This window comes from Fukomys damarensis, unplaced genomic scaffold (genome assembly GCF_012274545.1).
Source record: "Fukomys damarensis isolate Sample0158 unplaced genomic scaffold, DMR_v1.0_HiC HiC_scaffold_8, whole genome shotgun sequence".
Taxonomy (NCBI): Eukaryota; Metazoa; Chordata; class Mammalia; order Rodentia; family Bathyergidae; genus Fukomys; species Fukomys damarensis.
This window is the reverse complement of record NW_022900920.1, coordinates 7,853,698-7,868,161: the sequence shown is the minus strand read 5'-3', so window position 1 is coordinate 7,868,161 and position 14,464 is coordinate 7,853,698. Positions and strand designations below refer to the sequence as shown.

General features: G+C 43.9%; 1 protein-coding gene across 1 annotated transcript in view; it reads right to left on the bottom strand.

Annotated features, from left to right (window-relative positions):
* The window catches only part of Tcerg1l (transcription elongation regulator 1 like), a 199,065-nt gene that overhangs the window by 36,062 nt on the left and 148,539 nt on the right, over positions 1-14,464 (bottom strand). The window contains exon 9 of the mRNA XM_010621463.2: positions 2,792-2,861. Within this exon, the coding sequence (XP_010619765.2) occupies positions 2,792-2,861 (70 nt within the window). The remainder of the gene's footprint in view (positions 1-2,791; positions 2,862-14,464) is intronic.

The window sequence follows — 14,464 nt, the reverse complement described above, 5'->3', positions numbered from 1 at the left end:
CAGTTCATCCCCTTGTTTCTCAAACATCACACTATACCTTCCACTGAGGAACCATGCAGGAGGATTTTAGTATTTTTTGGTGAAGAAAAATGATATGATTTACACAAAAACGAGCAGGTCAAAATTGACTGACTTTAGCAGGCTCTATGCAGGTTTGATCTCTTGCCCTAGATGCAAGATTTTACTGGATAAATTACGTAAGAACACGCAGGAATGTGAGGTGTCCTTGAGGAGTCCTTGGACTTAGTGACAATGACCCTCACAAAGATGAACCGAAATGCCCAGTGAAGGTGGTGGCTCACCTAGCCTGTGGACACGTGCTCTGAGCAAGGGGTCCTCACATGCAGATGGCACTGCTGAGGGAAGAGTTAGAAAAATGCACAGTGCAGAGGCTTCCAAACAGAACAGGCCCATAAATGACCGGGACGCAATGGAATCTGCTCAACTCTGGCTGCCTAACTCCTCTAGGTCATTTTTTCTCCAAGAGCTCTTAGGAGGATCCGGCCCATCTACAACAGCAACTGGCAAGTTCCTGGTAAACGAGGAGGGACGAGGTGTGCGCCTGAGCACCTTCGTCTCATAGGAGCCTGCAGGCTTGAAGCAAATGTGGACATGTACAACTGCCAAAGCTGGAGCGGTGTCATGAAAAACATCCCTGCTTGTTTCAAAGTCAGTTTTCAATTATGGAAGTCATTCAGATGATTAAAACCAAAATTAATGTTTTGCTGTTATTTAAGTGCCAACTGTGCAGAAGCCAAGGCCAATCCTGAGGATAGTGAGGGAACTCTGGTGATGTAGGGACCATGCCGGCTGTACTGGAGCCACCAAGCTTTTCCTCCTATAAAGGCTCAAATTCACCAAGCAATGGCCATATTTGCTTTTCCCCTCTGCTGTAGGAAGCTCATATTGCTTTTCAAATTCAGCATACTTATGTGCAGACCAGCAGGGGCTGCTTTGCTGATGCCCATTGTGGATGTAGAAGTTAAGAGGCAACTCTTCACCCCGCTCCAGGTGCCCTCACACCCAATGTCTATCTCTGTGGCCCACATGGGTGACCTTCAAAGGAGAAGATGTGAGGGGCCGGGGATTTAGCTCAGTGGCACTACCGCCTGCCTTGCAAGCACAAGGACCTGAGTTAAATTCCCAGTACCACCCCCGCCAAAAAAAAAAAAAAAAAAAAAATCCTAAAGGTGAAGATGTGGGCAACAGGAAAGCAGAGGCCCTGAATTTGGGTGGAAGGCCTCACTCTGGGGCCACACAGAGCCTTGACCCTGCCCGAGTATCCTCCATACAATTGCACTGCTTCAGGTGTGTTATGGGCCAGGTCGCAAGTGTCAGGGAGGAGGAGACCCTCATCCCACCAGGCCCCTACCTGGTTTAAAGAAGACAGTGTTTAGCCTTTCCCACAGTGTTTTGGAAAGTTCTTGAGTATATGCTCATTGCTGAATTCATTCAGGTCTCAATGCCACCTAATTCCGGCATTCATCAAAGGGAAGATTCCACCCACACCTATGGCTGCGAGACATACACCAGACTGCATCTCTCTCACCAGTCTTTCCACTCTTTCTTAAGAAGTTGGATGAGTACTGAGATGAGACTGAGCAATGAGTCTGAGTCAATATTTCATATTTCCTTTACTACAGCAAATGTTTGCCATAGGAAAAGTATTCCTTCTAAAGTATACTTTTAAAAGAAAAATGCTCACAATATCAACATGCTTGATTGCTGCCACTGGATTTCTGCTGCAGGCCTGGGGATCTTAAAGGGGCTGTTAAAGGAACTGGGTACAAAATAGGAATGCTTGCCAGGCAGAGACAAGACCCAGTTTCTGGTGGGTGTCCATATGGCACCATCTGGACCACCCATTGGGCTTTGCCTGGGCCAAGAGCAACTGATCTCAGGAAGCTGCATGTGAAATCTCCCTCACTGATTTCCTTGACATGCCCTCATCCTTTTTTGCCAATGACAGTGCCCAGTGGCCACACCGCTCCTTTAACCCTTCCTGCTCTGGGGACCTTGGACACATAAACCCCTCCATTCTAAGTTGGCTCTATACATGAAGCTCAGTATGTAATAAGGAGGGACAGAGCAGCACTCTTGAAGGAAGAAGGACCAAGAGGAAGAACCATTCCTGTCTGAGAGGAAAGATTCTTCTCCCTATGCTTGCATCCACCGCAGCCAGAGGGTGACAAGCTAGCCTGGATGGAGAGCTTCCCACCACTGAGTGTCACATGCAGTTACATAGTTATATAGGTATCACTTCTCGTTGCCATCAGGACTTATGTAATCTCATCTTACAGACAAGACCTCTAAAATCAGGGCTGGGCGAATGACCCAGTCACTGAGCAAGCAGGACACAAAGTTGGAATACCAAGCCAGAGCTACCCACCACAAAGAGTCCCTCAGCCAGCACAAGACTCCAGGACTCCTTGAGAGGCTGGACCACCCCAGCCAATGGAATCACAGTGGTGTTTCCGGTGCCGTTGGAAACACATTCAAGGCTAAGCACATGGGCATGTGTGAGGGCAGGGGGAGGGACAACACTGTCCAGTGTCCGAGGCACGCAGAGCCTCTGTGACACCTACTTCAACAAGGTGTGCAGAGCACACACTGAGGCAGAATCTGAGCCCTTTTGCCACCTGTTTTATCAGTTTATCACTTAACGTTTCTTTCACCAAAATTAATACAGTCAACATGATATGCAAAGACAATATAATCAAAATGCTTTCTTTTCATGCCACTAAGGTACTCATTAAGGAAAGACATGCTAGAAAAAGAAACTACCACCTACCGATTCCTCTTGGTTTTCACATTTTTCTCTTCCTTGCCATCTTCTGAACCGGATCCATCGTTGCTGTCGGCTGAGAGAAAATAACATTAAATAGGCTGGGGGCGGGGATCAGCACTCAGTGCCTTAGCAGACCTTCAGGCAGCTCTCATACCTGAGGAAGCTCATCTGGAAATTAGGAAAACGGAATTCTCTTAAAGAATGGTATAATCAGGATATATACTCCTAAGTGAAATAAATAAGTCACACATATGTAAATACCTAATAGTTTCTCTGGTGTGAAAAGCTATAATGGTACGTAAGATCCTAATGAGATAATTAGCAATGTGAAATAGGAAGAAAAGGACTAAAGGTGTAGGGAAACTGGGAAGGGTAGGGGAAAGGAAATAAGGGAAAAGAAAAACTATGAGAAAAATGAAAAATGGAAATAAAGTGTTTGTAAAGGGGGAGGGGAGGAGGGGGTGAAGGGAGGGCAGGGACAAGGGGAAAAAGAGAACCAAAACTTGTCATGTAAAGGTACAAGATCCCAATAATGAATGTAACTGTGCTGTATACCTAAAATGTACCAATAAACTCAATAAAAAGAAAGAGAAAAAAAAGAGTGATATAAATTCCTACAGCTAGTTTTCTCCCAACACATTTTCTCTATTTCAGCAGAAAAGAAACCAGATTTTGCTGCTCCAAGCAAAGGTAACTTCCAGTTGCTGTCTGTTTGGAGGTTGCCAGGCCTTCTGGAGGACCTGGGGAAACACTTAACGCTCTCCCTTGCCTGCATACCTTGTAAGTGAACCACAGCCCTGTGGATGCCTCTGCACTGATTGTTTAATGAAGGGGAACACTACCATCCACTGCTCCTGGGCTATCTTCCCTCCCTGGCAATGTATCCTTAGGACACTGCAAGTTCTGCGGGATTTACTGCTCCTGTGTCTACTGTCACAAACAAAACTGGCTAGAAAACAAGTCCTCTGTTTTTATCCTGGGGGAGGGGCATACTCAGTGAGCTTTAGAAATGAAAACCTAAAAAAGTATTTTAGGGTTTCTTAACTGTCTCCTACAGGGAAAAGACAGTGAGTAAGAGATGGTTCTAGAGTATCATCATTTTTGATCCTCTCAGCCTGGAGCGCCACTAACTGCTCCGTAGGCAAGCACTGGTGTAGGTGAAGCTGCCCATGAATCTTGCAGCAAAAGTCTTCACAAACAAGGGACATTATGGGCAAACCCAGTCTTTCAAAGATATGGTGGGAAGGGTGGTAGCCCTTTGGCCATGGAGAACAAGGTAGCCAGACTCCCAAGGGCATTTCCAGGGCCCTCTGTCAGGGGCTCCCTGCTGAGTGGGTCGCTCCTTGCCATGGGCCCTGTGCTGGGTCCTGGAGGATATTTAGAAGCCACCCTGTGTCTAACCCTAGCGACTGTCCTGTAACAGCTTCCCCACTCAAAGTGACAACCAAAATGTCTCCAGAAACTGGTAAATGTCCCAGAGGTAGTCATAATCACTTCCTCCAGCTGACAGTCATGCAGTGAAAAGATATTTTGGAAGCTTGAGGAGGTGGGGAGAAAGCACTGTAAGTTTTCACCCTTTGTTTTCTGTAATCTCTTCTTGCAAGTGACCTCATGCTGGTGAACCCCAAAGGATGACCTTTAGCTCCTGCTCCTGAGTTGTCCCCATGTTGCATAGGCACCCGGTTTAGTACAAACTGAGCCCACCTGTGCCCACACTGTCCCCTGGCTTGCCTCCCGCCCACCAGCATCCCTCCATGGGACACTCCCAGGGCTCACTCTCACTGTTCCACCTACGTCCTCTCACCTGGAACTCTGGGATGTTACATTTCCCTCTGCTCCTGTTTATGCCTCATGGTGTTTAAAATCTCTCCCTGGGTGCCTCCTGCCTGGTGTGCCCAGCTTGGTTTTGAAGACTGGTTGGAATGTTTTGTCATCCGTTTGTCTGCCATGTAGATGAGGTGGGAGTTGAAGAGAAATGCAGAGACAAGCCATGGAAGAGACACATCCCATCTCACACTACATCAGAACACACTCTACGAGAGCAAACCTGAAGCAGAAGACTTTCTAGATTGTGAAAAATGAGGTCATACAATTACACCAATATCATTTAACATAAATGTATATAATGTTGGTTATAGTTTTTATTTTTAAAAGTCACAATGTGCACGGAGCCTTCTTTGTCAGGATATAAAATTCAAATTCCTAAAGGAAAATATGTATAAAACTGAACGGCTGAGAATACAAGACCAGAGGGACTACCTTGCAAAACAGAGCTCTTGGGTTGGTCCCTCCAAGAATTTCACTGTGCTGGGAGTGACTAGAATCAACTACTCCAAAGCTTGGAAAAACACACTAGACACATCTCACAACAAAATGCAGCACTGGCAAAGGAGAGGCTGTTCTCCCTGGCTGAGATGGTGGGAAGACACAGCTGTGACCAGGCACAATGAGGACAATTCAATCAATGAAGGTCACTTAGAAAGTCACCAGTGAATGGCCCCAGCCTCTACAAGCCTTTCTACCTAATGAACAATTGCTGAGAAATAAGAAAAGGATTTTTCAGAGTTGCCATATTAAAATGCTCAGAAAATACAGTAAGTCCCTGACTTACAAATGAGTTCCATACAAGGAGAATGTTTGTAAGTCAGTTTCATTCATAATCTGACAAAGTGAATCAGATTCACAGCACACCTGTGAAAGTTTGAAACTTGAACATTTGTAAATCGGGGATTAACTGTATGGCCATTCATCTGATAAACAGAATTTAACAGAAACCTTATCTGAGGAAGCCTATACATAAAAAGTCAGTATGGATTATCAGTGGATTAAAGAGCTAAGACTGTAGAAGTGTTAGAAGAAAATGAAGGATAGAATTTGATGACACTGCCTTTCACAATGATTTCTTAAACAGAACACAGTCAATAATAAACAATAAATTGGACTTAGTCTAAATGGAAAACTTTTGTGCATCAAAAAACTACCAACAGAGTGAAAAGCCTCCCCACATAATAAGAGAAGTATTTACAAATTATATATCCAACAAAGGACTAATACCCAGAATATATTTTAAAATTCCTACCATTCAACTGCATAAAAGAAACAATCCAATTAAAAACTCAGAAAGGGTTTAAATAAATATTTCTGCAAAGAAGAATATGCAATGGTCAAAAAGCACATGAAAAGATGCTCAATATTATTCTTCATCAAGGAATGAACATCAAACACAAAATTCCATGTAATTTCACATCTACTCTGATGGTTGTAAACAAGCACACAACAATAACAGCACAAAAGAAAACAGCAAATGTCAGCAAGGATGTGAAGAAGGTAAATTGCTCGTGCAAAATTGGTGGAAATGTAAAATAGTGTGGCCGCTGTGGAAAACTGGCTGGCTATTGCTCAAAAAGTTAAATGATTACCACATAAGGAAACAATTCTAAACAGAGTATCTGACAGATATTTGTTAACATCCATAGCATCCTAAGTCATAATAGCCAAAGAGTGAACACAACTCTTATGTTCATTGACAGATGAACAAATGAACAAAATATGGAATATATGTACAATGGCATGTTATTCAGCCATGGAAAAGAATGGAACTGTAATATAGGCTACAACTTGAATAAAATGTGAAGCTGCTATATTAATTAAAATAGGCCAGACATGAAAGGATGCACACCTGATGACATTCATGTGGGGCATATAAAATGCAAGTCTAGAGAGACGTATGGATGATCTGAGATTATCAAGGGCCTGGTGGAATAGGGAACAGGGAGTTATTGCTAAGTCCTTATAGAGTATTTTGGGGCAATGAAAAAATTTTAGAAATAATGGTGATGGTTAGGAAACATTACAAATGAATTTAATGCAACTGAATTTTCATTTAAAAATAGTTAAACAGTAAACTTGATATCATATACTTTTAACCACAATAAGAAAAAAAAATCAAAAGACCAGGAAAAATATTGGACAGATATTACCACTAAAACACACAGGTATCTTGATTGACAAATTTATGTAAGTCCATAAAAAAACCAAAATACTTTACAGGAGCACAAAACAAACAAATGGCCAACAAACGTGAAAACCTGTTTTATTTTATTAAAACTTAAACAAGTGCCACCTGAAACAAAGAAAGTTCTTTAAAAGTTGTTTGATCATCTAGAGTGCTGATGCAAAATGCATTAATGGGCATGTCAAGTGATCAACCCCTTTGGAAGAAGATTTGGTAACATTTGTCAAAAATGTAAGACGCCTGTATCTTTCGTGTGACAACTTCAATGATGTTAAATCACATAATAGATCTATCCTTGCAAAAAGGTGAGATTGTTGAGCTTGTGGCATGATATGAATCAGCTAGTGAAAAGTCGTCCAAGTCTCAATGAGCCCGGTGTCTGTCTTTCTGGAAGTGGAAGGGATCACACCCATTATGTCAGTCCCCTTAGAACGAATGGGGAGGCACAATCTCAGGTTAAAACTTGCTAAGAACCACAGGAAGTAAATGGCAGTGGGTATGGCCAATTCGCCTTCAGGTGAGAGCTTTGCTGTGTGCTGTGCACCTGAGTCCAGGGGTTGGTGTGAGGTAGAAGGTAGTAACTCTTCCCAGGAATGACATCGCCCTAGAAAGGCAAAGTTCAGTGCCCTGGGAAGTAGATAGGAATCCCCAGGTTTTTCCTTCAAGGCAGATGGCCAACAGGTGGTGACCAGGCTTAGCACCCATGCATTCTCAGCTAGATAATGTGAAACTTGTCCCCCACTTCAAGGTCTCTGCCTAAGCTTCTGAGGATTGCTCCCAAAAGCTCAGCAAAATGAATGATGCAAATCAAGCAGAAGCTCTAGGCAAAGATTGGCAGAAAGGACTTACAGTGTACATAATGGACACAATTACTCAAGAAACAAGGTATCAGAGTATCTCCAAACCATTCCAAACTGTAAGGCCTAGATCTTCCAACTGAGTAATAGCCTGAGAGGGCTCTCCTGAGTGTGATGAGCCCTCCAGAGCCAGAGCTGTATTCAGTCTGTTTTTTGGTCTACAAACAAAGTGACTGAGGAAGCTACAGATGTGGAGGAGCAGAGCTTCTGTCTGGATTTGTGAAGGTCATGAACCCCTGGGCATCTGCTCAGGTGGTGCTCAGAGACCTCCTCTGGGAACCTGCACATGTGGCTTCAAGCACTGGTGCAGATATGACACAAGTCAGGGGCTGGATGGAACCTCATCTACAAGACTGCCACACAGCACAGACAGCAGCCCTGGGCAGGTGGCAGGACAGCCTGCCAGCTCTACTTCCTTAGAATTAGCTCTCACAAAGCTACTTCCACCTTTCATGCGAAGGTCCAAGCTGATGGCTCTCTCTGCTCGGTTCACAATGAATAAGTCAGTCATTTACAGGTTGTCTTCTTGTCCTGCTTAAGATTCATATTTGAGAATGAAAAAATAAAAGGAATAGTGAGCAACAGAGACATCCTTCTGAGGGATCTGGGCTCCTTCAGGAGTGCAGAAGAGTGACTATCCCAAGCCTGTGGCTCTCCTGGGCACAAAGAGGGACAAAATGGAAGGGCTCTCCTGCCCAGTGACGACCCCAGAGAGCATCCCTCAGAGAGCGTCCATGGGCTGGTGGACCCTGTGGACAGTCAGTGGGGGGTGCCAACAGGAGTGCACCCCATCAGAGCAGGGAGGGTGGGCTGCTCAGAGTTCTTTGGTAACAAGAGCACTGAGGGGGTTGAACGCCTGCCAGAAGAGGTGGTGCCATGGGCGAGCCTGCACTGGGGACACAGGTCCTGGGGTGAAGGAAAAGGTGGCTCCATCTGTGGATCCCCACAGATGCCAATATTACCATCTCTGTACTATAGATGCATTGATTACGGGACAAAGGCAATGAAGTTCAGCTAAAGAAAGAGTTGGGCCAGACTGGGCCACTTGATACAGGCTAGAACCTAGGAGATGGGCTCCCCAGGATGTTCTGTTTTACTAGGCCTGGGTTCTCTGCAGAAGCTCAGGAAGGAAGCTCTATGTTTGGCCAGTGGTGGCTCTGGGGCACGACTCCACATCCATCTTGACAGGCTGCAGGAGAGCTGACCTCAGTCCCTTGCAGTAGGAATCCCTAGCGTTTCCCACGCCTAATGTTATAGGGAGCCTCTGGAGCCTCCTCCTCCCAGCCAGCCACAGGTCTCAGGGTCCCCCAGATGGCCTCTCCTACTCCTGCCTCATGCTCTGTAACAGGCCCATCACCTGCACCTCACCTCGTGGGGTTCAATGTTGGAGGTTCTGTCTCAGGGTGGACTCAGCCGCTGGTTTGACTAGGCCCTTCCTCTGTACCCATCCTTCCCTTCCTCAGCACAAATACACAGCACTGCCTGCCTGATGTGTGCTCACTGTTGGTGGGCTATGGTGAGCCCAGGACTGGACCGACCATGGTCTGTAAATAATAAAATGATTGGCTTCTAATGAAACTAACTTCCTCATTCCCTCCCTTCTTCCTCTTTTCCTCCTTTCTCTGCTCTGGGCAAGGAGAGGCTGGTAGGTTGAAGCATTAGGGCCTCGGAAACCACTTTAAATAAAGTCCTCTTCCAATCCCTCCCAAGTAGGAATCAGGGTGCATGAAGGCACAGAGAGGTGACACAGCCTCTTTATCACTCTAAAGAAGGGGAGCAGCTGGAACCTGTTCACCCCTGCCCTGCCCTGCCCTGCCCTCCTCTGTGGCCTCCCTCACCGAGGTGACACAGCAAGCTGAAAGTGCATGTCACGAGAGTGTCCTAAAACCACCAGGACCAGCACATCTGAGGCTTGCTCCCTCCTTAATAGGAGCCACTTGGAAAATTATGCAGGCATTAAACAAGCAAAACACACTGCTTCCTGCCAAGGTCAATGGAAGGTACAGACATGACCCGGGTCGGAGGCTGGATGAACTCAGACTTTCACCTGAAAAGCTGCTGCAGAAGCACAGACAGCAGCCCCAGCAGGAGGCAGGCTGGCCTTCTGGCTCTGCTTCCTTAGACTGAGGAGCCCACAAGGCAACTGCCACTCTCCATGTGACAGCTCCACAAAGGGCCAGTCTCTTGAGAACGACCTTTTTCCCTCATCTGTGGATCTGCCATCCAACAGAGATGCTAGCCAATCTGGCCACTGAAATGGAGCTTAGAAAATAAAGTACCTATTGCCTTCACTGCTCCAAGAGCAACTTAGCCCTAGAGGCATCAGGAGGAGCCCTGTATGGAGCTGAGGTACCCAATACAGTTCCTGCCAGAGCCTGACAGAAGGATTTTGTGTGGGGAGAGCCTCTCACACCAGCCTAAGTGCCCCAGATAGAAACCTTAAGCTTAGTGAAGCTCCAGACTTTGCTTCTCAGCAAACTGGTCTTGCTGAGCACCTTGACCACCTGGCCCCATTGATGTGGAGACCCAATACATGTTGTCTCAGCCAAACAATGCTGGAGAGAGTGACCCATTCACCAGTCACAGCTGTGTTTACCCACAGGACGATTTTATATCCTACTTAGTGAAATGAATGTCATTATGAATTCACATTTGTCCTGAGTATAAATGACTGAAATGTTTGCAAAGCTATTGAAGCTGAATGAGCCTTTGCCATCTCAATCACAGGGTGGGGATAGAAGAGCCACAGGAGAAAGGCTGCTTACCCCTGCTTTCTCCTGTGAGGCACAAGGGCAGCTATAGGAGGCCTGGCCAAGCTGCCCTTCCTTGGCTCCAGAGACCCACCAGAGTGCAAATTCAAGTCCCTCACTTGATGAAGGTGTGATTTGGCAAGTTAATAAATGCTTATTCTTTACAATGTGTGTAACAATCATGGGGCACAGAATAATGCCTCCCAACAATGCCCACAACCTAATCCTAACTGGGGATACACTGGGATATTTAGCAAGGGGTTATTGAGGTTGCTAAATAGCTCACCTGAAATGGGAGAGTATCATGAGTCATGTAGGTGGGCCCTGTATAATCACAAGGAATTACATAGGTGCAAGAGGAAGAAAGGTTCAGAGTCAGAGGAGACTGGAAAATGCCACTCTGTTGCTTTGAAGATGGGAAAGAAGCTATGGTAGAGGAAATGAGGCAGCCTCCAGGAGCTGGAGAAGAAGAGAAAAAAGATCCTCCCCAGAGCCTCAGAAAGGAATTGTCCTAGAGTCACACTGGACCATTCAGAACTGTAAGCCATTCTATTTGTCTTGCCTTAAGTCTCTTTATTTGAGGCAATTTGTTACAGCAGCAACTGAAACCCAATACCTGTGGCACCCACTTACAGGGAACCATGTGTGCCAGCTTCTTGTACATTTTTCTCTATCACTCTGCAGGAGGATTCTCCCCCCTTTTCAGTTCTCAATCCCAGACCTCTTGACCTCCTTGGTCACTGGAAGGTGTTGGCAGAAGCAGGAAAAGAGTTATAGCATTCCTCTCTCTGCCTCTCTGACTATATCATTCTGTGTGTGTGTGTGTGTGTGTGTGTGTATGTGTGTGTGCATGCGTACATGCACATATGTGTATTTCTCTTTTTTTGCTCCTCAGAGGAGCCCAATAGCCTGGTATCCAATTGCCTCAGCTACATACCACAGGCCTGCACTAGACTTGCAAGTGTAGGAATAGAATGACAAAACAGGCAGGATGGCAAGGTGATGAAACTGTGAGTATAATGGTCAGAATCCAGGGAGATTTCTACCCATCACTAGGGAGAGAGGCATTCCTATTGCTGGCAAATACAAAAAATGAATTGAGCCTCTTATAGGTTTGAGGAATACCAAAGCTGGCGGAAAGACAAAAGCGAGTATCCTCTAAACTGAGGAGTGTGTAATATCTCCAAAAACATCACAACATGTAACGGATGGGTTTGGGGTGAAGCTTGGTGCTTTGCATTTCACTTTAATTCAACAAGCATTTATTCTTGACTAACAGCAAGGCTACAGAGCCATAAAAAATCTGGATGCATTACAAAGTAATTAGAAAATAATTCAGGCCTTCACTCGAATCCCTCAGTAATGTTAACTGAATGAAAAAGCAGAATCCCTCCTTATCTGCTAAGTGATGGATGGCTCAGAGCTCTGGGCAGTTCTGTATTCCGTACCTTGTAACTGCCTAACACTGTGAGCTACCACTGCCATGGCTTACATCACACACACACACACACACACACACACACACACACACACCCTACAGCAGTAAAATATGGTGGCTATTTTATAGAATCTGTTTATTTTATTCACCTCTTAAAAAATAATGGGAATCAAGGGCAATGCTTAATTGTTCCATTTCAGACTTGAAACCAACATGAGTATCCTCAAATCTAGAATGACTCATGCTTGAATAAATTGTGAAAACACAGTTCCTGACCAAGAGTAATCATTGTGGAGATTGTTATAATAATGAGGGTCAAGCTATTTGATAAGTTGCGATGAATGACCAGCTAGGGAAAATGCCACTGACTGCTAAGGGCAGCAGGTCATCAACTCTGCACCCTTGTCATTAATTAATCCTCCCAAAATACCTTCTCCCTTAATTGTTTGGCTGTAACTCTCTCCTTGTGGATAACAGAAAATTACAAGTTATTTTCTTAAAGATCAATTCTACCCCAGCAACAAAATGTTAAACTTGAGGCCATTTGTATATCTTTAAAATGGATCAACACCATCTCTCCCTTGCTTTATAAGAGGAGGTAATGTTACACGTCTGTCTGTAAGGTAGAATAAGCTAGGTCACCACAATAAATTTGATGGAACACAAATTACATTCATATGTTAAACTTGAATTCACCAGATAGTTTTGGTTGTGTTTGTTTTAAGGTTCACTCATCCACTTCCATCAGTATAAAGTAAAGTTCTTCTTATCAGAGTGAGAGGGAGCATAGAACTATGATCAGACAGTTCACATTCCTGCCCTCCACTGACCGGCATTCTTGGCCTGAGACAGCAGCTGACCCTGTGGGAGGCCATGAGAACAACTCTCTTTCTCTTCAGACCTGGCCTGATTTGGTATAAACAACAGAAATCTGAGAGCCCCTATGTATGACCTTTAATATGTTCATTTCTTTCTCATTCCTACTAGTTCTTTGGAGGGAAAAATGAAAACACATCCAATTATATGGAAGGATTCAAGCTAAAGAAAGGAGCAAATCCACCATATTGTCCCTCATCTCCCTTTTTATTCCGGCTCCTGCCCTAACTCAGACTTCTTCTTTTATTATTTTTTGTTTTTAGGAGGGGTTTCTCTTTATGTTCTTTTCTCCACTCATTTTACCTCACTCATGGCTCTGTACCTTCAAGGGAAGGCAAGCGCCTGTTGTTGTTAAGGGGATATATTCTTGTTCTTATTCCTGCACTCTCTCTATCCCCCCTGAAGCTAATAGCTTTGTAAAGATAGTAAGGTAATTCTACAACCTCTGGATTCACTTCAAACATGCTCTAAATCTTTCACTTATCTAATCCTCTCGTTCTAAGTTTAACCCCCCATCCTAAATAGTAAAGATGCTATATTGAAAAGCATATTCACTGCAAACATACTATGGGCTGCTTCTTGAAATTAATTTAATTCACATGAGATAAAGGTGATACATTAATGACTACCATAAGTGGTCAGTTTGCAAGCTGTGCCTGATCCTATTGGGCTGCTGAATGTATCAATTGGGATAAAGGGTTGTGATTGATTTAAAGAGTTGTTTTCTCTGATATTATGAAAATGAGGATGTCTATGAGTCATTAGAAACTCAAAAGCTAAAACACAACTATATTAGGAAGATTTAAGTAATACCCAGAAATTAAAGGACAACCCAACAATAAAAATAAAAATGAGAAAACACTTAAGCAAGACACAAAAACAGATTTCCAGTTCACCAATGGCAAATAGTAGGACAAATGAGGATGAAAAGTCGGATAGTGAACCAACAGGACTCCCTGGACCAATAGCACAGGAGGTAACAAAACAGATCAATCAGGCTCTAGAAAAATTCAAATCAGAAATAATTTCCCAGTTAACCAGAGAGATGATGGGCAAAATGGAAGTCATGATTTGAGACTCTAGAGCAGAAACTGACAAAAAAAATAGATGAGCTCAAGACCATGATAGAAGCCATGAAGACTCAGCATAAGAAAGAAATGGAAACAATGAATGCCCAACAGAGGAAAGAAATGGAATCCATAAAACAGATTCAAACAGATATCCAGGAGATTAAAAACTCTATTGAAAGTGAACGCAACAGAATAAAAGATTGCGAAGATAGAATTTCAGATATAGAAGATAGGATCTCAGTCAGTGACTGTGAAAAAAGAGGTCTCTTAAAAACAGTAAGGGATCATGAGAAATCAATCCAACAACTTCTAGACGATACAAAGAAAAATAACATAAGACTGATAGGAATTCATGAAAAAACAGGAGAAAATGCAAATGACATAAAAAAGCTATTCACAGAATTAATGACAGGAATCTTCCCAAACAGAAGGGAAGAGTTAGACATACAGATAAGTGAGGCATATAGAACCCCAACTAGCCACGATAAAAAAAATCTACTCCTAGACATATAATAATCAAGACTACAGAAATCCAACAGAAAACAAAATACTACAAGCAGTAAGAGAAAAGAAATAAATCACATGCAAAGGAAAGCCCATTAGAATCACAGCAGACTTTTCAACACAAACCCTTAGGTCAAGGAGAGCCTGGAGTGAGGTATTCCAAGTC